Source organism: Bufo gargarizans, chromosome 1 (genome assembly GCF_014858855.1).
Source record: "Bufo gargarizans isolate SCDJY-AF-19 chromosome 1, ASM1485885v1, whole genome shotgun sequence".
NCBI lineage: Eukaryota > Metazoa > Chordata > Amphibia > Anura > Bufonidae > Bufo > Bufo gargarizans.
The window spans coordinates 530,403,995-530,431,666 of record NC_058080.1 but is presented as its reverse complement, the minus strand read 5'-3'; the positions used below and the strand labels follow the sequence as shown (position 1 = coordinate 530,431,666).

Sequence of the window (27,672 nt, the reverse complement as noted above, 5' to 3'; positions counted from 1 at the left end):
TAAGTCAGTACATAGTGGTCTCTGCAGTTTTGTACTTATGGAGCCATTTGAACACTGTGTGCCACCATATGGCACCATATTACTGCAAACCTCCCAAATGTCCCTCTTTTGGAGAGACAATCCCTCTTTTTTACCCAAGTCCCTCTGTCCCTCTTTTTTATCTGAGGTGTAGGTTTTCAATACTGCATTTATTATATTGATCCAGAAAGTGTTTGCCTGTTTCCTATCTGTATATGTATATAATTTCATTATTTCAAGCTATTAGAATTTTAGAAATTTCTATATTTGGATAATTTTTGCACTGTAAGAGAAAACTATTGAAGTGTAAAAATATGCAGGAAAAATGGATCTTTCATGCAATGAACCATAAGTGTCCCTCTTTGAACGTTCAAAAAGTTACGTTACTGAGGTATTCTAATTACTCCTCGACCCGATGCAGTTGTAATAGAACCTTAGGTTGTAGTTAGGGATATTGTGATATACCCTTCTGGATTCACCTGAAATCCTTGCTAGATTTAGGGTAGAGGTGAATAAAACTATAAATCACCGTTTTCTCAGACAAGGAATGTAGGGAGCATTTTGTCTAGTCTACGGAAATCTTGTGCATTGAGCGAAGGTAACAGTAACGTTGGCCATGGGTAGGCCATCTCAGTGCCGGTAATAAATGACTAGGAAGTCCTTACAGTATGTCAGAGGGATACGTATTTAGTTCTGCAGCTGAACTAGGTGTATAAGATCCAAGCATTAGCAAACACCGGATGAGTGGAGCGTCTCATCCACTTTCACAACACTGACCACATATGCTCAGAGGGTTATTTTATACCTAGCAGAACCTTTCCAGCATTACAGGGAGGAAGTGTTTTATCCAGCAGGCAACATAACAAGCATTTTATTTGCTCCTCCTGGGACATTGCTTCTTGGCCCGACTTGCTTGGCTGAAATTGTAAGTCTGATATTGGGAAGAGTGTGGAAAAGAGTTAGATTTGCCAATTGAAAGGTTGATTTATTGGACGTCAGAAATGCTTGTTACGGTAATCCTTAGTACAGTACATTTTGGTGGCTCTTAAAATATGCCGAAAGTCATTTTTTATTTGATCACAGGGCAAACACTTTCTGCTATTGACTTGTTAATGTTTTAAGAGTGTTTTATAATGGTATAAAAGTTCATTGAGGAGAAAGTGTTTTTGGGAAAGAGCCTGGGTGTTGATGTCATACTTAAGGAAACAATTGTTAAACTAATTTATATGGAAGGTTTGATACAAGATTGAATTGTTCGTTTCTGTGTATTAGAGTCCTTTTGAAGTCTCTGTTCTTTCCTTTGACTATTAGGACTGTTATGCATCAGTTTTGACAGTTTTTATGCCAATGTTAGGCTACTTTCACACTGGCGTCTTGGCTTTCCGTTTGTGAGATCCGTTCAGGGCTCTCACAAGCGGTACAAAACAGATCAGTTTTGCCCTAATACATACTAAATGGAAAAGGATCCGCTCAGAATGCATCAGTTTGCCTCCGTTCAGTCACCATTCCGCTCTGGAGGTGGACACCATAACGCTGCCTGCAGCGTCTTGCTGTCCGTCTGACGAAACTGAGCCAAACGGATCCGTTCTGACGCACAATGTAAGTCAATGGGGACGGATCCGTTTTCTCTCACACAATCTGACACAAGAGAAAAAGGAGCTGTCCCCCATTGACTTTCAATGGAGTTCAAGGCGGATCCGCCATGGCTATAGAAGACATAATACAACCGGATCCGTTCATGACAGATGCATGCGGTTGCATTATTGTAACGGAAGCGTTTTTGCAGATCCATGTTGGATCCGCAAAAAACGCTAGTGTAAAAGTAGCCTAAGGGTAGTTTCACACAAGCAGCACAGCAATCCGCCAGGCTGTTTCAGCAGAGATCAGCCTGAAGGACTTTTCTGAATCTGGCATTGCCAGACAGTGCTGCGTGCCTGCTGGGCCCATAAATTCAGCCGGGATTCAGCCATTCAGATATTGCTGCGCGCAACTGTTTTAGTCCAGCCGAATCCTGGCATTTATGCCAGGGAGCAGCCAGATTCTTGACGGTTCCTATTATAGTCAATGAGGTCCTCCAGGCAAGCAACACTATCCTGCTCTGCCGGATCCAGAGAACTCTGCCAGACTGTTCTCTGCTCAAACAGCCTACAGAATTTCTGTGCCACATGTGTGAAAATAGCATAAATTAAAGCAACACTCTGGACAACACTGATACAATATTTTATACCTACTGCGGGATCTTAGGAGGTGGTGCATAACAGATATTCCTTCTTGAGATTTCATACACAGACCTTGAGGCCCTAAACCAGTCAAATACCTGCATAAAAGTTTTATTTAAAAGGGTTTTCCAAGAGTTAATTATTGATGACCTAGTCTTTAGGATAGGTCATCAATATCTGATCAGTGTGGGTTAGACTCCCGGCACCCCATAAATCAGCTGTTTGAAAGGGCACTCGGATGAGTGTTGCGGCCTATTCATGGTTGACCAAGCACAGCGCTCTACATGGCATAGTGGCTGTGCTTGGTATTGAGCTCAGTCTAATTTAGTTGAATGGGACTGAGCTGCACAAAGACCATGTGACTGAAGGATGTGAAATCACAGGCCAAGGAGTATGCTGCAAAGCATGGGCAAGTGCTGTGACCCCTTCCAACAGCTGATTGGCAGGGGTGCTGAGGGTCTGATCCACACCGATCAGATGTTGACGGTCATGAGTTTTCTACTCCTGGAAAACTCATTTTAACTTTAGGATTAGTTTCGATGTAGATATTGATTACTTGGATGCCATATAGGAGGAACTGAAATACAAATCCACCCTGAGGCTGGGTTCAGACCTGAGCGTTTTACAGAGCATTCCTACGCGCTGTAAAACGCTCAACAGGCAAGAACCAATGATTCCCTATGGGAATGGTTCTCACCTGAGCGTTTTACAGCGCGTACGATCGCGCTGTAAAACGCCCGATGCCCCAAGAAGTACAGGAGCTTCTTTGGGGCATCTTGTCGCGCGTTCCCGTACATAGACTTCCGGGAACGTGCGACAATGGGCGTTCGCATACTACCGGAGCCGCGTATGTGAGACGCCGGAGAATCGCGCATACACAGCGCTCAGGTCAGGACGCTCAGGTCTGAACCCAGCCTAAATGTTTTAGTATGGATGTGCAGTATATCATCACGTGGGGGATCAGACATAGGAAGAATGGGCACCAGCACTTCAGCATTTTTTCCCTGCAGGGTAAAAATTTACAAAATATGCAGTATATGTGGTTTTATATAAAATGAATTTCCCAGAACTGTTTCATCAAAAAAAACATAATCACTTCCAAAATGTCTTTTTTCCATTGGTATGCTAGTTCTACAGTGCTGAGCAAGCATTTGACAGCTGTTAAATGGCTTCGACTAGATTTAGGTTACTGAAATTTTTTATTTTAGCTAAATAAAAGGCTAGTTTCACATTAGCGACAGCCTGCCGGAGAAGGCTGCCGCTAGTGTGAAACTAGCCTAAAGCTTGAAGGATTATGTGAGATTACAAAACTATGGCTGCCATCCCTGGTTTGTGTCTGCTGAATGACATACCAGACAAAAGTGGGGCTGTTTCTTCAACCATTTTTCTTAATTATTTTTCAAAGGCGTTTTCTGAGTGTTTAATACTGATTATATATTCTCAGGATAGATCATTTGTATATGTTTGGCAGGGCCATGTGACTGATGAATGTGAAGTCACTGGCCTAGGAAAAGCCCCTGCAACTCAACGGAGTGGTCAGGCCTCTTCAAGAAGCTCCTCCTAGAGGAGGACCCCCACTGGTCATATATTAATAAACTATCCTGAGGATATGTCATCAGTTTTAAACACTCAGACAGCCCCTTTAGTTATAGTTTATAAAAGTTTGCAATATACCTTGTATTTCAGTTCCCCACCATTTTAACTATTTCTGCTGGCTGTGTAAAGGGGGTCTGTCACCTGCAAAAATGCTTTAACCTAAGCACAATGCTGGTTAGGGCAGACCCCCACATACTGCACTCCTACCCATTGTTTTCTAAACTGATCTGCAATCCTGAGAAATTCAGTGTTTAATCCAAGGAAAGACTTGAGCAACTGGTGCACCTTAGCTCCGCCACTTCATCCTCCCAGCCACTCCCACTTTATCCTAATGGAAATCTCACACATATACGATCAGTGCATGCACAGTTCAGTTCCTTCAGGTCAGACTAAGACAGAGGTCTGTTCTGAACATGCCCGATGTTCATAGTAATGTTACATGCTGGGGTCGTCTGACTCTGTCAATCAAGGTGGTGTGGGAGAGGCTGAGAGGAAAAAGCCGAGATGGAAATAATTGTACTCTGCATAAAATAATTATTTTGGACCATCTATTCTTAGAACTCTGTGCCATACCTCCTAGAAAATAATCAAAAAATTTACTAGGTGTTACCATTCCTCTTGTCAAAGGGGTGTGTCTCTACACAGTCAGCACTGGACAGTGTCATACTATGTAGTGACACATGCCCAAATGGTAACACCCAGGAACAGTGAATGAGTTTTTTATTCTTAAATTAATATATGGCTAGATTAATTAAATGTCCGAAACGAGAATAAGCCACAGTAAGCGTTGGGGAGGTGGAGTTACGGAAACATCCCAGAAGGCAGTGCTATTTCCATAACTTCCAAAGCAGTGAACAGGAGCTACGCAAATATTGTAGCACAGCATGCTATGCCGTTGCCATAACTCAGAAGCAGGCTCACGCTAACTATAGATTATTCCCACCTTGGTTGTGAAAGGCCGAAATTGGACAACACCTTTAAACCTACTTTTACCCTATAGAGCTGCGGACATGCAGGGATAGATCGCTGCTAGCATGTTCGCAATATACCTGTCCCATAGCTCTGTGTGGTTTTATTTAGTTTAAAAAATGATTTTATAGATATGTAAATTAGCCAAGTAAGGTGCCCAAGGCGTGGTTACTTACGGTTAAGGAGCCCAGCACCGCCCCCTGTGAAGGAGCCCAGCACCGCCCGCATCCAGGAATCTCGTCCTTGCTCACAAAGTTACAGTGCCGCAATCTCGCGATGCGCGAGCTAGCGCATGCACAGTGCCGGCAAAGTGTTCGTTCCCTTCGCTGGCATCAGCCTCAGTGAACGAACTGCGCATGCGCTAGCTCGCATCACGAGATTACGGCACTGTAACTTTGTGAGCAAGGAGGGGATTCCTGGATGCGGGCGGTGCTGGGCTCCTTCACAGGGGGCGGTGCTGGGCTCCTTAACCGTAAGTAACCACGCCTTGGGCACCTTACTTGGCTAATTTACATATCTATAAAATCGTTTTTTAAACTAAATAAAACCACACAGCCCTATGGGACAGGTATATTGCGGACATGCTAGCGGCGATCTATCCCTGCATGTCCGCAGCTCTATAGGGTAAAACTAGGTGACAGATTCCCTTTAAATCATTCTGAGCAAAAGTTGTAAAATCAATTGAGAATTGAAATCAACACATTGCGAAACATTTGTTATGTCCCATTAACCCCCATGCATAAACAGCCAGTTTCCCATGTTTCACGTACATAAAAACACCTACTGCTAAGAATAGGACCTCATCATATCTGACATGGTTTCTGCTGAATGTTACGCTCATTTCTCATGTTTCGATTTGGGCATCAAGAAGTTACATTGCTTCTCTGACATTATACAGTATAGAAAGGTTATTACAAAAAACAACTGAGAAGAATTCATAAAACTAATTCAGATGAGTAATCAGATTACTTACAAGATGCATTTTCCCAGAGGTAGAACACCCACACAGCACAATAAAATGGAACATTACACAAAGCAGACAACATCTGAATGCAATTTCCAGAACGCTAGTTGTTTTGAGACATTTGGACAGTCTCCGTCTGGTTATTGTGAAATATCAGCCCACATTTAATAATCTAGACTTTGTCACAAAATGGGCCAAAATTGGGGCGCATACCTGGAGCATGATGCCACTTAAAGTTTTAGACCTATTTATACAGCAAAAAATAATTCACTGCACCTAGCTTTCTTGTTTGGTGTTTACCACTCAACAATGGCACATAGCCTAAGATCTAACAATTTATGCACAAAGAGAACCAATAGGTGACGTAAAGTCAGACAAAATTTCTAGCCCATCACCAAATGTATTGTCAATTATGAGCCACTATATTGTAGACAAGATTAATAAATCTGACCCATTGTAACAGTGAGAGATCTATAATGTGAAATATGATTGGTCGCTACATGCACTATTAAAGGGGTTATCCGATGATTATTGTAAAAAAAATTATAATCAGATGTCATACGGTACATGAAGTCTAAAATTCACATAGGCTGTGTGCGGTCTGTGAAATGCGGTCTATGTCATAGCCAAATTCCCAGGACCAACTCTAGCTTTTCTGAGACAAACTAACTGCATCTTAGTGATCTATGATGCTGTGAGTTCCAGCCCAGCCTTGGGTCCGTTGTCGCATACATAAGCTGAGGTGGATCCAGGAAACTGGGCCGTCACACGGGCAGCATTTCTTGGGGACCACACACACAGCCCATATATATGCAGTTCTACAACGCTCACCTGCATCCAGACACAGCCCCATTCATTGCTCCAAATACTTTTTAGATTTATTTCAGGCTAGCAGCTCAAAGGACTCATCTTTTCCCATAGGACATGCCCATTCTGCTGCAGCTCTGTCCCGGTAACTGTCACAGCTTATTAACTGTAGATATGGCTGCTGGCAGTTGAAGAATGAAACTGAGCATGTGCGCCCACCTTAGCAATGTTAGGGTCCATTCACACGTCCGTGGTGTATTGCGGATCTGCAATACACCCAGCCGGCACCCCCCATAGAACTTCTTATTCTTGTCTGCAATTGCAGACAAGAATAGGACACGTTCTATTTTTTTGCGGAGTTGCGGCCGCGCTCCGGGAATGCGGATACGGAGAGCACATAGTGTGCTCTCCGCATCTCTTCCAGACCCATAGAGAATTAATGGGTCCGCACCCGTTCTCAATATTGCAAAATTGATGCGGACCCGTTTGCGGACGTGTGAATGGACCCTTACAGAGAAGGACAGAGAAATGAGGATGTAATAAACTTACCTGTCCAGGCTCTAGCAGATCAATCCTCAGCCACGACATGGCCATGTTGGGAGAGACGCGACCGCATCCATATTAACAGAATGCAGTGCTCTGTTTCTCCCTGCAGCGGGCGTGTGCTGAGGGAGATTAGCAGTGGGCTGATTAGCTCAGCTGCTCTATTACTGTGTACTAGTGTTTCTGACTAATGGAGCGCCGAGTCATGGACCTATCAGATTCTGATCCAGGGACTTGACGCTCTATTTAAATCCCTTCCTGGCCATACACCATTGCCAGTGATAGTCTTGTTTGGCTCACTAGCTAGGGTCTTTGTTCCCTGTTCCTGCATTTTCATACTGATTCCTCTGTACTTCTGACCTCGGCTTGTTTTCTGACCACTATCTGTCTCATGTATTTGGTACTGTGCAGCCTGTCTGGTTCTGACCCCGGCTTGTCTTCTGACCACTCTCTGTCTCTTGCGTTTGGTACTGTGCAGCCTGTCTGATTCTGACCCCGGCTTGTCTTCTGACCACTCTCTGTCTCTCGCGTTTGGTACTGCATAGCCTGTCTGGTGCTGACCCATGGTTTTGCTTTTGTGTTGTCTGTTGGTGTTTGTTCGTCTTTGCACTTATTTAGAGTAGGGACCATTGTCCAGTTGCGGTTCTGCCAAGTAGGGCTTATACTGCAAGTGGGTAGGGAAAGCGGGCTGGGTTCTAGGTTAGGGTTCACTGTCCTTGTGATTACATGCAATTACAAAGGTATTCAGATCCCGGTGCAGGTTTGAAAAATATAGAATGTTTTTTTGTGGGACAACCCCTTTAATTACTATTATTTATATATGCCTCACCTTATCCTAATATATACAGTATGTAAAATAAATGCATTTTTTTTTATAGTATCCAGTCTTTCATTTAGTTTTATATATAGGTCCAAATTTCAGCACTGATATAATTCATAATATATCTTTGTTAGGGTTGACATTCTGTTTTGTATGTTACACATTGCTTCTCCTATGGAGTTAAATGATGAAATTGGGTCTGCCTGCAGTCGCCAGAAGCTTACAGAAGTTCTGTATGAGTTAAGTAGTTCTGTATGAAGATCAGAAAAATAGACAGGGAAGTATGCCTATATGAGGGAGGGATCTTTAGTTAGAAGGATTGTATGGCATTTATGAAATTTATGTCCTTGAGTCCCTCCTGAATATGGTGGCTTTAATGAGTTTTGTATGGAATTGATTCCCGGCTTCAATCATATGTAATATTATTACACAGATGATATTACAAAGATTGGTTCGTGACGACAACCTCTTTTCCTATGCCTAATTAATGCACATCGATGTCAGAGAGATCCCCTAACTAAGAACATTGCTCTTAGGGGAATATTCTTCAGTAATGTAATGCTGTATGAAGGCACCATAGGTTAGCACAAAGAGTAATTATGGATGCGGAGTCACCGTGAGCATATGGCCTACTGCTTACAGTATGTATCAGAGCACCATATCTACACGTTTCCAAAAATGACTTCAATATACAGGTCCTTCTCAAAAAATTTGCATATTGTGATAAAGTTCATTATTTTCTGTAATGTACTGATAAACATTAGACTTTCATATATTTTAGATTCATTACACACCAACTTAAGTAGTTCAAGCCTTTTATTGTTTTAATATTGATGATTTTGGCATACAGCTCATGAAAACCCAAAATTCCTATCTAAAAAAATTAGCATATCATGAAAAGGTTCTCTAAATGAGCTATTAACCTAATCATCTGAATCAACTAATTAACTCTAAACACCTGCAAAAGATTCCTGAGGCTTTTAAAAACTCCCAGCCTGGTTCATTACTCAAAACCGCAATCATGGGTAAGACTGCCGACCTGACTGCTGTCCAGAAGGCCATCATTGACACCCTCAAGCAAGAGGGTAAGACACAGAAAGAAATTTCTGAACGAATAGGCTGTTCCCAGAGTGCTGTATCAAGGCACCTCAGTGGGAAGTCTGTGGGAAGGAAAAAGTGTGGCAGAAAACGCTGCACAACGAGAAGAGGTGACCGGACCCTGAGGAAGATTGTGGAGAAGGACCGATTCCAGACCTTGGGGGACCTGCGGAAGCAGTGGACTGAGTCTGGAGTAGAAACATCCAGAGCCACCGTGTACAGGCGTGTGCAGGAAATGGGCTGCAGGTGCCGCATTCCCCAGGTCAAGCCACTTTTGAACCAGAAACAGCGGCAGAAGCGCCTGACCTGGGCTACAGAGAAGCAGCACTGGACTGTTGCATGTCATTCGGAAATCAAGGTGCCAGAGTCTGGAGGAAGACTGGGGAGAGGGAAATGCCAAAATGCCTGAAGTCCAGTGTCAAGTACCCACAGTCAGTGATGGTCGGGGGTGCCATGTCAGCTGCTGGTGTTGGTCCACTGTGTTTTATCAAGGGCAGAGTCAATGCAGCTAGCTATCAGGAGATTTTGGAGCACTTCATGCTTCCATCTGCTGAAAAGCATTATGGAGATGAAGATTTCATTTTTCAGCACGACCTGGCACCTGCTCACAGTGCCAAAATCACTGGTAAATGGTTTACTGACCATGGTATTACTGTGCTCAATTGGCCTGCCAACTCTCCTGACCTGAACCCCATAGAGAATCTGTGGGATATTGGGAAGAGAAAGTTGAGAGACGCAAGACCCAACACTCTGGATGAGCTTAAGGCCGCTATCGAAGCATCCTGGGCCTCCATAACACCTCAGCAGTGCCACAGGCTGATTGCCTCCATGCCACGCCGCATTGAAGCAGTCATTTCTGCAAAAGGATTCCTGACCAAGTATTGAGTGCATAACTGAACATAATTATTTGAAGGTTGACTTTTTTTGTATTAAAAACACTTTTCTTTTATTGGTCGGATTAAATATGCTAATTTTTTGAGATAGGAAATTTGGGTTTTCATGAGCTGTATGCCAAAATCATCAATATTAAAACAATAAAAGGCTTGAACTACTTCAGTTGGTGTGTAATAAATCTAAAATATATGAAAGTCTAATGTTTATCAGTACATTACAGAAAATAATGAACTTTATCACAATATGCTAATTTTTTGAGAAGGACCTGTATCATATGCTACCACAGATTCAACAATTATGTCGATTTCCATGGAAAAATAAGGTATAAAAAGTAGTGATAAAAAACATAAAAATCTTGCATGGTAACAAAAATCCATCAACAAACTATTAAAAAAAATCCTCAACACCAAGTGTTTTTTTTTTTTTTTTTTTTTAGACATACATGACATGCTTTTTTTTTTACAGGAAGCATATGGCTTTTACATCTCACCCAGGTATATAAAGCATGCAGATTAGCGCACACATTCCTAAACAACATGACCCAAATGTCTTCTTACCATATGCTGCTGGCCTACAGTGCCGTCCATCTATATCCCATCCACTTGTGTGTTTTTTCTTGGCGTACACTATACTGACAGTCGACAAAAGGGAGAATGATTCATCTGGGAGTAAAAATTGTCTCCTTTCATCAAAAATAGCACTTTTGGTTCTGCAGATGGCTTGTGTATGACACAAGTGGGAATGTGACTACAGCATCCTGACCGGGTTTCCAAAGTCACATTTTGGAAAACTTAAACACAAACTATTCTGCTGCCTTTGTCTTCACATTATTAGCACTGGGTTATAATTCCTAACTATACAGCCATGGGTGTAGCTATAGGGGGTGCAGGGGTAGCAGTCGCTACCAGGCCCAGGAGCTTGAGGGGCCCAAAGACCCTTGTGCCGCAGAAGAAGACACCAGTATTATAGAAGGTGCATGCTAGGAGGGCTCTGTCACTGATTTTGCACTGGAGTTCAGAATCTTCAAGTTACATCTCTGGGTGGAGGGAAGGAGTTATGTCAAGAATTTGGCATGAGGGGGGTACCATTTCAATTTTTGGCTCAGGCAGCAGGAAGGCTAGGTGCGCCCTTGCCCCTGGCCACAAAGCACTGAGGGAAGGGGGCCCAAGCTGAACTCTTGCACCACGTCCCATAAGCCTTTAGCTAAGCACCCTGTGCACAGCAAATATTGGACTAAAGTACTGCAAGGTGTTTGCTCAAACTCATCGCACATAGCCAGATACTGGTGCCGCTAGGCTACACCAACAGAGTATCTGACCAATGTCTGTCCAATCAGACCAATAGTTGGTGTGTATAACAAAAGATCTGCGTGTGTAAACAGTCATCTGACCAATGATTGGTCAGAAAATCTCAGCTAATCTGTTTGTGTAATACAGCCCTTAGATTCCTTGTCACAGCATGTATTTGAGATAATGCAGGCTGACAGGACCATAAACCCGTCTGTGCACATCTTTTATTTACTAGAAATAGGGGTTTTCCCAACCACGCCCTTTTGAAGCTGGTAGAAGTGCAGCATTGTAATCGAGGAGAGAAGAGCCCCAGTGGTTGCTATACCCCACATTGGGGAGGAAATTCTGCTGAAGAGCATTCACTTTAAAGGGGTTTCACCACCTATTACCCTATCACGAGAATGTGCTGTCCCATTTAGCTCTATGGGGCTGCTGGAGATAGATGAACGCTGTAGTGGACTACCCCCCGCAGGTACTGTCCTTTAAGGTACTTCTAAGTCTTGAGTAATTTGACAAGGAAGAATTAGCAGAAGACTGTTTTGTAGCAGTTAGCACACTGGTATTATAGTCCATGAAGATCAATGATATCTAACTTTGAAGGTTAAAGGGGACCTTTCAGCCCACCTGACACCCTGTATTGCCCATAAAATGACAATTCTGAGCCTCTTTTCGTAGAATGATGTTCTGCCGTTCTTCTTATTCCTCCTAGGAATTTATGAATAAATTGACTGGGTGGTGGGTGTTACCAGTTGGTGATGTGTGCCTACACAGTCTGATACTGTGCTACCAGTGTAGGGACCCACCTACTCGACAAGGGAAATGACAACACCCAATTGTCATTTTGTTCATTAATCTTTAGTAGCAATAACAGAGAAACTGCACAACAGACAATTCTAAGAAAAAAATATTGAGAATTGTCATTGTATGGAGAAGATATGTTTACTAAAATGGACAGAAAATGTGACAGGTCCTCTTTAAGACACTGAGTAAAATAAGAAGTACAGTATTTGCTGCATACATTGACTTACATGAGGCACAATGTTCTCCCCTGTTTATGATGCTGCATGCTACAATTTTTTTCTCATGGATTTTTATGGAGTAGGTGAGAAAACATCTGTGTGCCTTCATTTAAAATCAGAGACCCACAGAAGTACACTATAGGCCCATAGCATTTTAGGGGTAACTTATTAAAGGGTTTTTCCAGGATTTTATTTATTTATAATTTATTTTATGCACTTATATAGCGCTACTATATTCCACAGTGCTTTACAGACATTAGCATCCAACTGTCCCCAATGGAGGTCACAATCTAAGTTCCCTGTCATTATGTCTTTGGCGTGTGGAAGGAAACCAAAGGAAACCCACACAAACACAGGGAGAACATACAATCTCCATGCAGATGTTGTCCTTAGTCGGATTCAAACCTAGGACCTCAGAGCTGCAAGGCACCAGGGCTAACCACTGAGCCACCATGTTGATTTTAATATTGATGACCTATCTTTATATCCTGTTGTTCTTGTTTAAAGATTCTTCTATCAAAGCTGTAACTGAGCGTTATTAAGGATAGTCTGTCTTTAACATTTTACTGAGCATTAAAGATGTCGGTGCAAGGTGATGGGGGCAGGCTGGAAGCCTCTCCATGTTACACACAGGGCTCTTCTGCAGTATGAGAACATATTCTCCTTGGCAAAGCTGTTACAGCTATGATAAGAAGACTCTTCACACATCGTTCCCCAATAAAGCACATTACAAAAATCTTTAATATCTTTGTCCTCGGGGCCGTCTTTAATATTGATTGGACCCTGGGCAAAAATTTACATGGGCCCCCTGGATCCCGCCTTCCCACACCTTAGCAGGCAATCACGCCCTCCACTACAACACACACACAAAAAATCCACACATCTGGTATAGCACCATACACTATACAGTACCCCACAGTATATAGTAGAGCAGTATAGCAGCCCACAGTATACAGCACCTCACTGTATACAGCACCCCAAACTATAAACGATACAGCCCCCCCACACTATACAGTACAGCAGTATAGCACTCCCCCCCACTATACAGGCCCACCACACAGTATACAGGCCCACCACACAGTATACAGGCCCCCACACAGTATACAGGCCCCCACACAGTATACAGGCCACCACACAATATACAGCCCATTACACAATATACAGCCCACCACACAATATATAGCCCACCACACAGTATACAGCCCACCACACCCCACTATACAGTAGTTTACAGTATATTAACAAAACAGCCCCTGTCACCTTTTTCTGATGTAATCTTTACACAAAAAAGCTCCACAGTTAACATAGTTAACCAACACTCAGTAGGACCTGTGATGACCTCATAGCCATGTGACCAGTAATTGCTAGGTTACTGGTCACATGGTAATGATGTCATTAAGGTCCTAGAGCAAAACTCATTAAGGTCCTAGAATTAAGATCATTAACACAGTACGATCATGATGCCTGTGTAGCCGACAGCCTGACACCCGGGGCAGTAGCTAGCAGGGCTCAAGAGGCAGCTGCCTTGGGCCCCCCAGGAGCAACTGGGCCCAGGGCAGCTGCCCCTTTTGCCCCTTGGTAAAGACGGCCCTGTTTGTCCTTATAAGTAAAAATCAACCACAAACACAATCCCTGGATAATGAGTTGTTGTCACAGCAGCCGGGGGCCTTCTGAAGGCCCCCAAGCCTTCCATTTTCCGGGCACTATTACAACCAGCCTCTAGATGTAATACAATGCCCATAAGTATCCTTATACACTGTTAAAAAGTATTATAATGTAGATTATAAGTGATCAGATTATTAAATTGAATTGCATATCAAAAAAATGTGATAAATAGTTGAATAAAATAAAAATAAAACAACAAAAAACACTTTTTCCCATAAAGATAAACATAATTGGTTTTGTTGTGTCGGTAACAACCCAATCTATTAAATTATCCCATTATTTAACCGGCATGGTGAACACCATAAAAATAAATCCCAAATGCCAGAGTTGTCATGGTTTTTGCTTTTCTAGGTCAATAAGAAATAAATTGTGAATGTCCGAATATGGCGACAGAAAGCAATCTCCTTTGTAAAAAAAAAATTGCTTTAAATTTTTTTTAAAGTAGTAAAACTTACAAAAATATAAATTAAACGTATTGTCTGGGTTTAAAGCTGAATCGCGCAGGGCAAGGGCTATTTTATTTACAATAACACACTGCCGAGCCCAGCAATGTGTTCGGTGACGTCACCGGCTCTGATGGGCGGGCTTTAGCGCTGCCCTAGCCGTTTTACCGGCTAGGGCAGCACTAAAGATTGACCATCAGTGTCAGTAACGTCACCAGGCTCACTGCTGGGCGGAAGCCTCCGCCTGGCAGCCCTATGTAGAGCCCGATTTGTCACCGGAACTCCAGAAAATGCCTTTGTCCTGCGCGATTTAGCCCAGGGCAAAGGAGAGCATCGGAGCATGAACTGCTCCGATGCTTAAGTCAGGTGGGCTGCCTGGGTGAAAATGGGGATATGTCAGCTCTGAACCCGGACAACCCCTTTAAGTATCTATGTAATTTGTCTAAACAGCAGAATAAAGGTAACATTATGTCATTTTTACCTCACAATGAATACTTAAAGAACAAAACCCTAAAAACAATGGCGGAATTGAATTGATTTGTTTTACTGTCACTCCCCAAATTCTTTTTAAGAGAATAGGGTAGAGGTCCCCCAAAATGATGCAATAAAAAATACAACCCGTCCTGCATAAAAAATATGGCTATGTCAGCGAAAAAAATTAAAAAGTTATTGGTCTTGAAATACGGAGATGAAAAAACGAAGAACAAAAAATTCACAGGTGCTTTAAAGAGGTTATCCCATGACTAATGTAAAAACTGAAAATCAGACATCATATAGCACGTGACAATCCCTTTCTAACACAGCTAGAACCAGCCCTGTACCTCACATGGATCCAGAGATCTCCAGATTCATTGCTCTGCCAGACTGAAAACTCAAGGAGAGTGTATTTTCTATTGCTGCTGAGGGGGCGTGTCTCAACTTTCCCTATCACAACTCAGGAGGGAGTGAAAGGATGAAACTGAGCATGTGCGGCCTTCTAAGTGAGCAGGTCAAAGAAATAATAAATAAAAAAAACAGGAGGTGGCGCTATACCGATACATTTTATTGAATAACTCAGTGGCTATGCAAAAAATTTTATTACATGCAATTACAAAAGTATTTAGATCCAGGTGCTGGTTTGAACACTATAGAATATTTTTCCTGGGACAACCCCTTTAAATGTGTTACCTGAGTTAAATGGAAATTTGAGCAGCCCCTGTGCTAAAATAACAAAAGAAGCTATACTCACTCCTTTGTTCCAAGATTACAGTTCTGTGCTCAGGTCCAGTCCTCCCCGCTGCAGTTTGTTTTCCTGGCTGCAGAGGTGACATTCTGTGCACACAGGACGGACCTGCAGCCAATCATTGGTCTCAGAAGTGACATCCTGTATACTGCAGAGATCAGTGATTGGCTGGATGGTGACCTGTGTATGTGGAATGTCACCACTGCAGCCAGGAAGATGTCATAAGCAGGGAGGAACGGACGGAGCTCAGCAATCTGGAAGAGAGAAAAGGGGTAAGTATTGCTTTTTTTGTTACTTTTATCACATTTACAGGGGCTGCTCAAGTTTTAATTGAACTCAGGCTACCCCTTTAAGTAATAGGTCCAGAACAAAAAGGAATACTTTCTTCAGCCTAATAATGGATACGTGCATTCTTACGACCATTTAGTATTTTTTTTATACATAAAAAAATGAAGCAACTTTGCAAAGTACGGTAACTATATTTGGCAAAATTTTTGTGGCAGGTTTCAAATTAACGATAGATGCATGTGAATGTGACTTTAATGCATGTACTTGCCCAACAATTTGGCGTACGACCACATGGCATGTCATGGTTTCGATGTACCTGGGCTGCAGTTGGATACCATGTGGCCATTTAGGCTGCAGCAGCCCTTAATAAAAATAATGAGGACCACACTTATTAGCCAGTCTGCCTTGTTAATGGCCAAGCAGCACCCCCATTACAGTGTGGCCATTAACAATGCAGACCGACTAAATAGTGTGGTCCTGTACCACAGTGCAGCCGCGGCATGACCGAGCTGTGTGGTCATACCCTGAGAGTACAGCCAGACAGTGTGGCCGGCCACATGCTGCCAAGCCATGCACCCCAGTGGCTATTCAATTTTACCTGGTTGTCCAAATAATTTTTATTGATGACCTATCCCCAGGATAGGTCATCAATATCAGATCAGTGGGGTCCAACACCCCCCCCCCCCCCCCGCCGATCAGCTGGTTGAAGAGAAGGCGCGCCATGCCAGGGCAGCCTTCCCTTTATTGTTTACCTTCTCACCACCGCAACAGCAGCGGTGAGCAGGTATAATTACAGGAAGCCGTCCGATTTACTTCAATGGGGCGGCTCGTTCCTATACACTTGAATAGTTGAGACGGTGAGCGGGTAAACAATGAAGGGAAGGCTGCACTGCGTGCGCCATCTCTTTAACTAGCTGATTGGCGAGAGTGCTGGGTGTCGGACTGCACTGATCTGATACTGATGACCTATCCTGAGGATAGATCACCAATAAAAATAACTTGGACAACCCCTTTAAAAGTAAAAACTGCCCAACATTTTTTAGAAATGTGGCTCATTTTTAACTTTATAATTTTATTTCTAATTGCAACTTATAATTAATAATTAACCTATAATTTAACTTTAAGAATTAAAAGCAATTTGCTATTCAGAGTCTGATATATACCTCAATATTGTATCCTTTAGGTTCACTAAGTTTTATTTTTGTTCAGTACAATGAGAGAACCCGTCTCACGTCCAATGTTCAATTCCACCTTTGCTTTGTTCCCACTTAAACTGCAGTTCTATAATTTTGTACTTGTATTTAATGAATGTCTTTTCATATTTCGCTAATTGTACAGAGCTGTATAAAGGGATGGGGCTGCAGGGATACTGGGTTCTTAGGATTTCTCATATCTTAGAACATTTTCTCTTTGTTGCAGAAGCCAATCAGCGGATGGGAGTAATAGGAGCCGGGGTACTTGTCATAGTTCTGCTAATTCTCCTGCTATCACTTTTGTGTTGCTGTTGTGTCTGCCGTAAGAAAGAAGAATCAGCAGAGTAAGTTCATATCTTCAGTATTTAGTGCTACTGCCCGTAATTTTATGACTACAGTGTTTCAGTCCTAAATAACCAGATATGTTTTTGCGAAATTGCTCATGTGGTGGTTTAACCCCCCCTAACTGTTTTGCCTGAGCTCTGCTTGGACTTTGAGGAAAGTAGCAGGGCTCGGGCAGCAGTTTAACTGACAACCGCCATACATTGGATTTCAGGCCGTAGATGGCAGGTGCCTGGGGTTTTACACAGCAGACACTCGCTTGATAAGTCTGTGAACAGAACTGGTAATTGCGAACACGGCATCTGAGTGGGCATTTACCAGGAACATGATGCTCGAACAGCTCCCACAGTCCCACTTTCTCCTGGTAAATGGCCACTCAGATGCCATCTGATGGCTCCCAGGCCTGCCATAGTAAAGTTCCTGTCAGGATAGAAATGCATTGATTCTCCTATAGATTGCAGTGGTAAACCATTGCAGTCTATGGTATAAGCGATCAGACGCATTTTAAAGTCCCCTAGGGTAACTAAAAATTAGTGTGAAAAAAGTGAAAGAAAAATATTAAACATTAAATCATCCCCCCTTTCCCCATTTTACAAATAAAAATAAAGAATAAAAAACATCATTGGCATTGTAGTGTCCCACAGTGCCTAAACCGTTGTAAGGTCTTAGAGGGAAAAAAAGGCAAAAAAGTCATGTATACTCCAAAAACAACAAATTTGCCCACAAAAAATGAGCCTCACATAGCTTCATAGACATTAAATATAAAAATGTATGGATATCATGGATATATATAGAGATTGAGAGTATTGCCCTGAGACTAACTGGCAAAAACTGCATACGCGCCATTCAGGTGTGTTTTTTTTATTATTATTTTTTGCTCAGATCTGCACCAAAATCCAAGTGCAAAAAAGCAGATTTGCATTGAAGCATACACCTCCAATTAAGTGTATCAAAAACACATCATAATCATGGATTCCACACTGATTTTAAATGTGTGTTTTTAATATTTGTCATGTGAATGTATCCTAAGGGATTTAGAGGTAGCAGTCTGACCTGGAGGGCCCCTGCCACTTAAGAAGGCACATATAATGGGCATACAATAGGTTGGGAGCCCCCCCTACAAATTTTGTATTGGGACCCAGAACTTAAAGGGACTGTGTTGTCAGGAAATTATCTATTGTTTAAATCCCATTTTTGTTGTTTAACATACTATTTTATTTCCATTTTTGGTGAATTTTTTTTCTATTTTCCATGTCACACAATTTATCTACTCTCTTTCCCTGTACAGTTAATCAATTTCTACTGTAAAAAAAACATTTCCCGAACTCTGGTTCGGTTCCAAGGTACCACTTAGAACCGAACTCGAGTTCAGGAAATGGTCTTTTACAGTAGAAATTGATTTATGAAGTTATTATGCGAAGTCTCGCGAGACTTCGTGAAGTAGTAACTTCAGCTCATCGGAGCCAATACATTCTAAGGCTACATGCACACGACCGTATGTGTTTTGCGGTCCGCAAATTGCGGATCCGCAAAAAAAACGGATGATGTCACGTATTGCATCCTTTTTTTTTTTGCGGATCCGTTTTTTTTGCGGATCCATTGTAATAATGCCTATCCTTGTCCGCAAACTAGAAAAAAATAGGGCATGCACTCTTTTTTTTGCGGAGCAACGGAACGGACATACTGATGCGGACAGCACACTGTGTGCTGTCCTTGTTTTTTGCGGACCCATTGAAATGAATGGGTCCGCATCCTATCCGCAAAAAAAACGGATCGGACACTGAAACAAAATACGGTCGTGTGCATGTAGCCTAATACTGTACGGAGTATTCAAACGAAGTATTGTGCGAATCGACTTCGGATGTTTCATCCGAAGTTGATTCGCTCATCCCTAGAAAACATGTTTAAGACTACTTTCACACTTGTGGCAGAGTGATCCGGCAAGCAGTTCCGTCGCCGGAACTGCCTGCCGGATCCGACAATTTGCATGCAAACGACAGCATTTGTAGACTGATCCGGATGCAGATCTGTCTTACAAATGCATTGCAAGAACGGCCCGTCTCTCCGCATGTCATCCGGAGAAACTGATCCGTTATATATATTTATCACATTTTTGCCAGAAGGACGGATCCGGCACTAATACATTTCAATGTAAATTAATGTCGGATCCGGCATTACGGCAACTGATCCGGAATTTTGGATGGAGAGAATACTGCAGCATGCTGAGGTATTTCCTTGGTCCAAAATGCAGTTCAGTGACTGAACTGAAGACATCCTGATGCATCCTGAATGGATTTTTCTCCAATCAGAATGCATGGGGATGAAACTGATCAGTTCTTTTCCGGTATTAAGCCCCTAGGACGGAACTCAGTGCCGGAAAAGAATAACGCTAGTGTGAAAGTACTCTAACATAAAATTTTTATTTAAATGGATACATTTTGTGGTGACACATTTCCTTTATGTCTCTGTACATACTTCATTACCACCCCATTAATCACAAAGAGCCCCACTTCCAATACATAATAGAAGTGATGAAGATGATTGTTTCCACACAAAAGTATGAATTATTAAAACATTGACAAACAGAATAGTCATTAGTTACTGCAGTTTCTAATGAAACCTCTAACATGACAACTTTTTTCTGCTTTATAGTGGAAATCAGGAGCAGGTAACAAACAAGAAACCCCCTCGACGCTTCTGTGGGCGTTTTAGTCGAATCAGCATGAAGCTTCCTCGTATTCCTTTGCGCAGACAGAAACTGCCAAAAGTTGTGGGTAAGATTATTTATAACTAGACATTAAGCCCGTTACAATAACAGGCGCTAGAACAGTAGTGCATAAACATTAGTAGGAACAGTCTATATTAAATAGCAAGGGAATTTGACCACATTGTATTTCTTGTTTTATTTTTGTTTTTGTTTGTTTAGGCTGGCACTGACTGGTGTCTGAGACGACTGGCACTGACTGGTGGCTGAGACTGCTGGCACTGTGACTGATTGCTGAGACGGCTGACACTTATTGGTGGCTGAGACGGCTGGCACTGACTGGTGGTGCTGAGACTGCGGCTGTGGCTGAGACAGTCGGCTAATTGCTGAGACTGCTGGCACTGTTACTGGTGGCTGTGGCTGGTGGCACTGACTGATGGCTGAGACTGCTGGCACTGTTACTGGTGGCTGTGGCTGGTGGCACTGACTGATGGCTGAGACTGCTGGCACTGTGACTGATGGCTGAGACTGCTGGCACTGTGACTGATGGCTGAGACGACTGACACTGACTGGTGGCTGAGACGGCTGGCACTGACTGGTGGCTGAGACTGTGGGCACTATGACTGGTGGCTGAGACGGCTGACACTGACTGCCGGCACTGACTGGTGGTGCTGATACTGCGGCTGAGACTGTTGACTGGGGCTAATTGCTGAGACTGCTGGCACTGTGACTGATGGCTGTGGCTAGTGGCACTGACTGATAGCTGAGACAGCTGGCACTGACTGGTGGCTGAGACGTCTGGCACTAACTGGTGGCTCAGACTGCAGGCACTGACTGATGGCTGAGAAGGCAGGCACTAACTGGTGGCTGAGACGACTGACACCAACTGGTGGCTGAGACGGCTGACACCAACTGGTGGCTGAGACGGCTGACACCAACTGGCGGCTGAGACGGCTGACACCAACTGGTGGCTGAGAAGGCTGACACCAACTGGTGGCTGAGACGGCTGACACCAACTGGTGGCTGAGACGGCTTACACCAACTGGTGGCTGAGACGGCTGACACCAACTGGTGGCTGAGAAGGCTGACACCAACTGGTGGCTGAGACGGCTGACACCAACTGGTGGCTGAGACGGCTGACACCAACTGGTGGCTGGGACGGCTGACACCCACTGGTGGCTGGGACGGCTGACACCGACTGGTGGCTGGGACGGCTGACACCGACTGGTGGCTGGGACGGCTGACACCGACTGGTGGCTGAGACGGCTGGCACTGACTGGTGGCTGAGACTGCGGGCATTGTGATTGGTGTCTGAGACGGGTTGCACTTACTGGTGGTGCTGGGACTGCGGCTGAGACTGTTGAGTGTGGCTAATTGTTGAGACTTCTGTCACTGTGACTGGTGGTTGAGACGACTGGCACTGACTGGTGGCTGAGACTGCGGGCACTGTGACTGGTGACTGAGACGGCTAGCACTGACTGGTGGCTAAAATGGCTGGTACTAACTGGTGGCTAATACGACTGGCACTGACTGCTGGTGCTGAGACTGCTGGCACTGTGACTGGTGGCTGATACAACTGGCACTGACTGGTGGCTGAGACTGCGGGCACTGTGACTGGTGGCTGAGATGGCTGGCACTGACTTCCAGCACTGACTGGTGGTGCTGAGACTGCAGCTGTGGCTGAGACTGTTGCTGCGGCTAATTGCTGAGACGGCTGGCACTGACTAATGGCTAAGACGACTGGCACTGACTGGTGACTGAGACTGTGGGCACTGTGACTGGTGGCTGGGACAACTAGCACTGATTGGTGGCTGAGACGGCTGGCACTGTGACTGGTGGTGCTGAGACTGCTGGCACGGTGACTGGTGGCTGAGACTGCGGGCACTGTGACTGGTGGCTGAGACGGCTGGCACTGACTGGTGGCTGTGACTGGTGGCAATCACTGATGGCTGGCACTGACTGGTGGTGCTGAGATCACTGGCAGCAACTGGTGGCTAATACTGCTGGCAGCAGCAGCTGCAGTATCTGTATCTGTGTCTGACAGGACTGTAATGGCGGCGCTTGTGGGAGGTACGAGCGTCTGAAACCCTCTTTATAACAAAGCTAGAACCAGCCCTGTACCCGACATGGATGCAGAGATCTCCACATTCATTACTCCAGTTGTTCTGCTTGATTTATTTCAAGCTGTGAGCTTAGGGAGTGTGTCCTTTTTCAGAGGGTGTGTCCTTTCTGCTGCAGCTGGTTGTAGTTGAGCGATGGAACGCAGCATGTGCTTCAGTGTCAGTGAGCAGGACAGAGTTGAAACAGGTTTTCCAACCGTTCAGAAATTTCTGGACAGTCTGACTTTTTTTTCCTGTGTCTGTAAACAAAATAGATGTGTCTGTGATTTTTTTTTTTTTAGGCTGGTTGTACTTGGCTAGATTATTTTGGTGTTAATTATCATCATTTTACACCTCACAGTAAAGGCTGGTAATGAGTTACTGTCAGTATATTGAGCTATAGACAAGCATAACTTATAACCTTTATCATTCATGATGGTTTTCCATTTGTCTGTAAAGAATATTGGCTGTCTGTAATTTTGGGATAAGTTGTCCAGAAAAAAGTAAAATTCTGGTTGGCAACCCTGAGTTAAGAAGGAAGCAAACATTTCTTATGCCTGGAAAGGTCTTGTACAAAACAGCTATTGTACGGTAGATTTTGATGTGCCATCTGCTTTCACATTTCACAACCCAAGATTTATCTCAATTTAATATCCCATATGTTCCAGGAATTAGAATACATATATCTTCCTATAACCTACACGTATAGCATCTGTCACTATTGTATGTGATGTGATGAAATGTCACTTTATAATATATTCTTTTAAGAGTATTTACTTAAAGTCACTGTCAAGTCATCAAAATGACATGTAATTCAGCACCTATTTAAAGGGGGTGTCATCAGTATCTGATTGGTGGGGGCCCAACTCCCAGCACCCCCTCCAATCAGCAGCTGAAGAAGCTGCTGCTGTCCGTGACCACTGCAACCTCTTTCTGCGCTAGTGACATCACATTCGTCAATCACATGAGCCGCAGCTCAGTTCTGTTCAAGTGAATGAGGCTGAGCACAGCCACTGTGCAATGTCCGGCGCCATTGGTAATCTACATGAAGACTGCGGTGCTCACCAGACCCATCGCTCAGGTATTGATCACCTATCCTAATGTGAACAGGGGGTATGTTGCCCACTCTTATGTAACTGTATAATTCAAACTCCTGATAACTGTAATATAAGTGAGCGCCAATCAACCTTTCATTCACTCATCAGAAGGCTGATCAGATGGCAGCGTAGAGGCTGATTAATGATATTTACAAGAGGGCTTCATAGGGCAGTGCACCCGCTAGATCATCATCAGTGTCAACTGTAATCAAGAAACAAAAATGAATTTAAAGAAATTACAGTCTAAGGGTCCATTCACACGTCCGCAACGGTTTTGCGGTCTGTGTGCTGTCCGCATCTTTTGCTGACCCATTGAAAATGAATGGGTCCGCACCTGTTCCGCAAAATTGTGGAATGGATGCGGACCCGTTTTGCGGACATGTGAATGGACCCTAAGGAAAGAAGTATTCTGAACAAGACTCTTTCGATCATGAAGAATATCTTGCATTGTAGTAATGGTCCAGAGACCTGATACTGGGTCAGTCCTGCCTATTCACTGTCCTGATGCCTCTTCCAAAAGCACTAGGAACAGGATTGCGCAAAACTTGTGAGTTATTCATTATCCCTTTCCCGACATCTGTTATACATTGAATGCAAGGTTGTTAAAAGGCATCTGTCAGCAGATTTGTGCCTGGCTGACCTGTCACATGTGCTCTTGGCGGCTGAAGGCATCTGTGCTGGTCCCATGTTCATATGTGCCCGCATTGCTGAGAAAAATGAAGTTTTAATATATGCAAATGAGTCTCTACGAGCAATGGAGGCGTTGCCATTACACCTCGAGGCTCTGCTCTCTCTGCAACTGCCTCGCGTTCTGCACTTTGATTCACAGGGCCAGACTTCATTTATCTCAGCAATTCAGGCACATGTGAGCATGGGACCAATACCGATGCCTTCAGCTGCCAAGCGCACATGTAACAGGTCAGCCAGTTTTATAGGTGCAAATCTGCTGACAGATGCCCTTTAAAGATGGGGCCCGCTCAGGTGGTGAGCAGGTGCCTGCTCTGTTACACAGCCAATCACAGACTTTTAGCCTGTCAGATGCTGTGGTGAGTTGTGACCACAGCATGTTAGCAGTCATTTACAAGGAGCGCTGCACTCCCGGTGACTGAACAGCTCCCCTGCAGTGAGATCACAGAAGCGGTTGCTATAGCAGCTTGGAGCCTTATGAAGGCTGTGAGTTTTTGATACCAACCTAGTAATTCCCCTTATACTGCAATGGTAAAACATTGCAGTCTATGGTAGAAGTGGTCAGACAATTGCACATTACAGTCCCCTAGGGGGAGTAAAAATAAATATAAAATATAAAAATTCAATTCACCCTCCCTTTCCCCATTTTACAAAAAAATATAAAAAATAGACATCATTAGTATTGCCGCTTCCCAAAATGCCCAAACTATTAACCTTCATTCACACAGTCAGTGTTTGGTCAGTGATTTCCATCAGTGACTGTGAGCCAAAACCAGGATTGGAGCCTCCTCAGACATAAGGTATAAGGGAAAGATCTGCTCCTGTTCTGTGTTTAGAGCCACACCTGGTTTTGGCTTAAAATCATTGATGGAATTCACTGACATGTGAATGAGGCATTGAAGTATAAAAGTACCTAATAGAAAAATAATCAACATGGCTGATGCCACATTTTGGTTTTATCTTAATACATTAATAAATGACACATTTCCTATTAAACTATATATCAATCGGCTCAGCTCCATCACAAGCTGCCTGCAGATTGCACTACATTTTCATGGTGACAGATTCTCTTTCAGAGCTACTCCATCATTCTGTACATCTTATGATGGAGAGAAGGGAAAGTCCTTAACGCACTTGTGAAGGCCTGCCCCAGACACTGCCCGTATCGGAGTTTACTGGGTCACATGGAGACTAACTTTTTGCAGACTAAATTTTCTAATTCTGTGCAAAGAGACATCGCAGCTCACAGCCCCCGAAAGCCAGTGCCCATAACGTCTGTCTTTGCACAGAGATGGGTCGGCACCAATGAAACCAGGATCCAACACCAGGCAGGTCCTGAACTGCAAAGGAAAGGTAGCTGTACAATAATGAACCAAGCACCGACCGTATCAGTTAACCTGATTTCAGTGCTTTTCTCAGCAGGGTGTTCTTATTGCGGGGAAGGATTTGATGAGGTGAGAGGAAGTCGTAAAATCCAGCTCTTTTACTGGATCCTGTTTGCGCCGTGTTTATTTACTTCCCTTCAAGGTCAGGCAGAGCCGCGCTTTTCTCATGAAACTGTCCCCATTTTATTACATTTCACCCTGTAGAAGTAATAAAGAAGGCAGCCGAGCACATTTAACAGGTGACTTTTTTCAGACTAACATTATTTACTTTGTCATCTCCAGTCTTCATAAGCAAGCTCTCAGACTAAACAGAGGTGGATGTGCTGGATTTCCGGGTTTCAGCTCAAAATGACCCATTAAAAAGCCATCCAAAAAAATGCTAATCTCTGTTTGCTGACTTTTGTATCAAAAAAAAAGAATGAATTGGTTTAGTGGTATGAAATAGCTTTGCCTGGGGATACGTTGCTATTAATCTCTGTGAGGATATTATCTGCAGATTATGTGTGGCAATTACAACGTGGGATATCACAGTCGCAATGCTATAGTATCCTTGCGGAATAACACGAGGAGCAGGAAAGCAAATAGCTCTGTGCACTCTGTTTCCATGTACTGCCATGTTTCTTACATAGAAATCTACAGGAGGTAATTTCTTCTGTCTAAATTTACCAGGGTTGTCTGTCTAGCGACCCCTGTCCATATGCTGTTTAAGGGCAAATGGATGTCATAAAGGGGGGGGGGGTCTATCATTTACAACCTAAAGTATTTCCCAGGTCTTTTGCCAGTAGTAGAATTATCACGGTATTTCTAATTTGCATGCCCATTTGCTGTCCTTTAAAGCAATTTTCAGAGAGTTCATTATTAATGGCCATATCTGATCATTGGGGGTCTGACCCCCGGCAACCCCACCGATCGTCTTCTTCAAGGGCCGCAGCACTTCATTGAGTTCCACAGCCTCTTCCTAGGTGACGTCGAGTTAATTGGTCACATTGCCTTTCAAGTTATGGGGCCTGCGCTGTAATACCAAGCTTTACATTGTAGCTTTCTGTGTTTGGTATGCTGAGACGATGCCTCCGAGATCACCGGAGAGCTGCAGCCTCTTCAAACATCTGATTGGCAAGAGTGCAGAATGTTGGACCCTGCCGATAGGAATGACCTATTCTAAGGACAGGCCATCAGTATTGAAGTCATGGAAAACCCCTTTAAAGGGGTTGTTTTTGGGGTTGCCATAGCTACTGGATATGGCACAGGACTCTTTGTCAGACACAGGGATGTGAACTCAGGATGTAAGCATACATTTTGTATATTTTTATATTTTCCAGACTACTGTATTTATTGTCTTATTTAGACTTTGCGCAACTTGTGCACTGTGGGGAACCTGGATGTATATGATTAAAGTGTTGACTACAATTCATGGTGATGTACACAATATGTTATATTTAATTTTAATGCTGAATTGTTATATTTACATAATTGTGTTTTTATTTCCTATATATACTCATGTTTTGCACTGTTAGAAGTTCAGGGTGGATAAATGTAAGGTTGTGCACTTGGGCCAAGGAAAGAAAATGTACAGTTATCTATTAAATTACTACGGACTACGGTCCATGAAAACCCATCCTGCTGAGTGCGCTTCCTGTCGTCGCCGCTGTACAGTAATACACTCGTATGATCTATACATGTGTATTACTGTACAGCAGCGGCGGCATGAAGCGCATGGCGTCATAGCAACCAATGACGCTGTGCGCTTGTGCACTCAGCAGGATGGCAGACCGAGTTTTCACGGACCGCGGTCTGTGAAAATCCACCTATGTGTGAATGAGGCCTTAGGGACTAATGTCATAGTGACCAATGTCAGGCAGCTGCTGCCAAGGCAAATGCAATAATTGGATGCATCAAAAGAGAGATAGATGCTCATAACAAGACAAGTACATAGTTTTGCCTCTTTATACAGACGTGGACAAAATTGTTGGTACCCTTTGGTCAATGAAAGAAAAAGTCACAATGGTCACAGAAATAACTTTAATCTGACAAAAGTAATAATAAATTAAAATTCTATAAATGTTAACCAATGAAAGTCAGACATTGTTTTTCAACCATGCTTCAACAGAATTATGTAAAAAAATAAACTCATGAAACAGGCATGGACAAAAATGATGGTACCCCTAACTTAATATTTTGTTGCGCAACCTTTTGAGGCAATCACTGCAATCAAACGCTTCCTGTAACTGTCAATGAGACATCTGCACCTCTCAGCAGGTATTTTGGCCCACTCCTCATGAGCAAACTGCTCCAGTTGTGTCCGGTTTGAAGG

General features: G+C 43.4%; 1 protein-coding gene across 1 annotated transcript in view; it reads left to right on the top strand.

Moving 5' to 3' along the window:
• Positions 1–27,672, top strand: part of SCARF2 (scavenger receptor class F member 2) — a 220,973-nt gene that overhangs the window by 144,176 nt on the left and 49,125 nt on the right. Inside the window, exons 8-9 of the mRNA XM_044289047.1 lie at positions 17,274–17,391; positions 20,042–20,163. Of these exons, the coding sequence (XP_044144982.1) occupies positions 17,274–17,391; positions 20,042–20,163 (240 nt within the window). The remainder of the gene's footprint in view (positions 1–17,273; positions 17,392–20,041; positions 20,164–27,672) is intronic.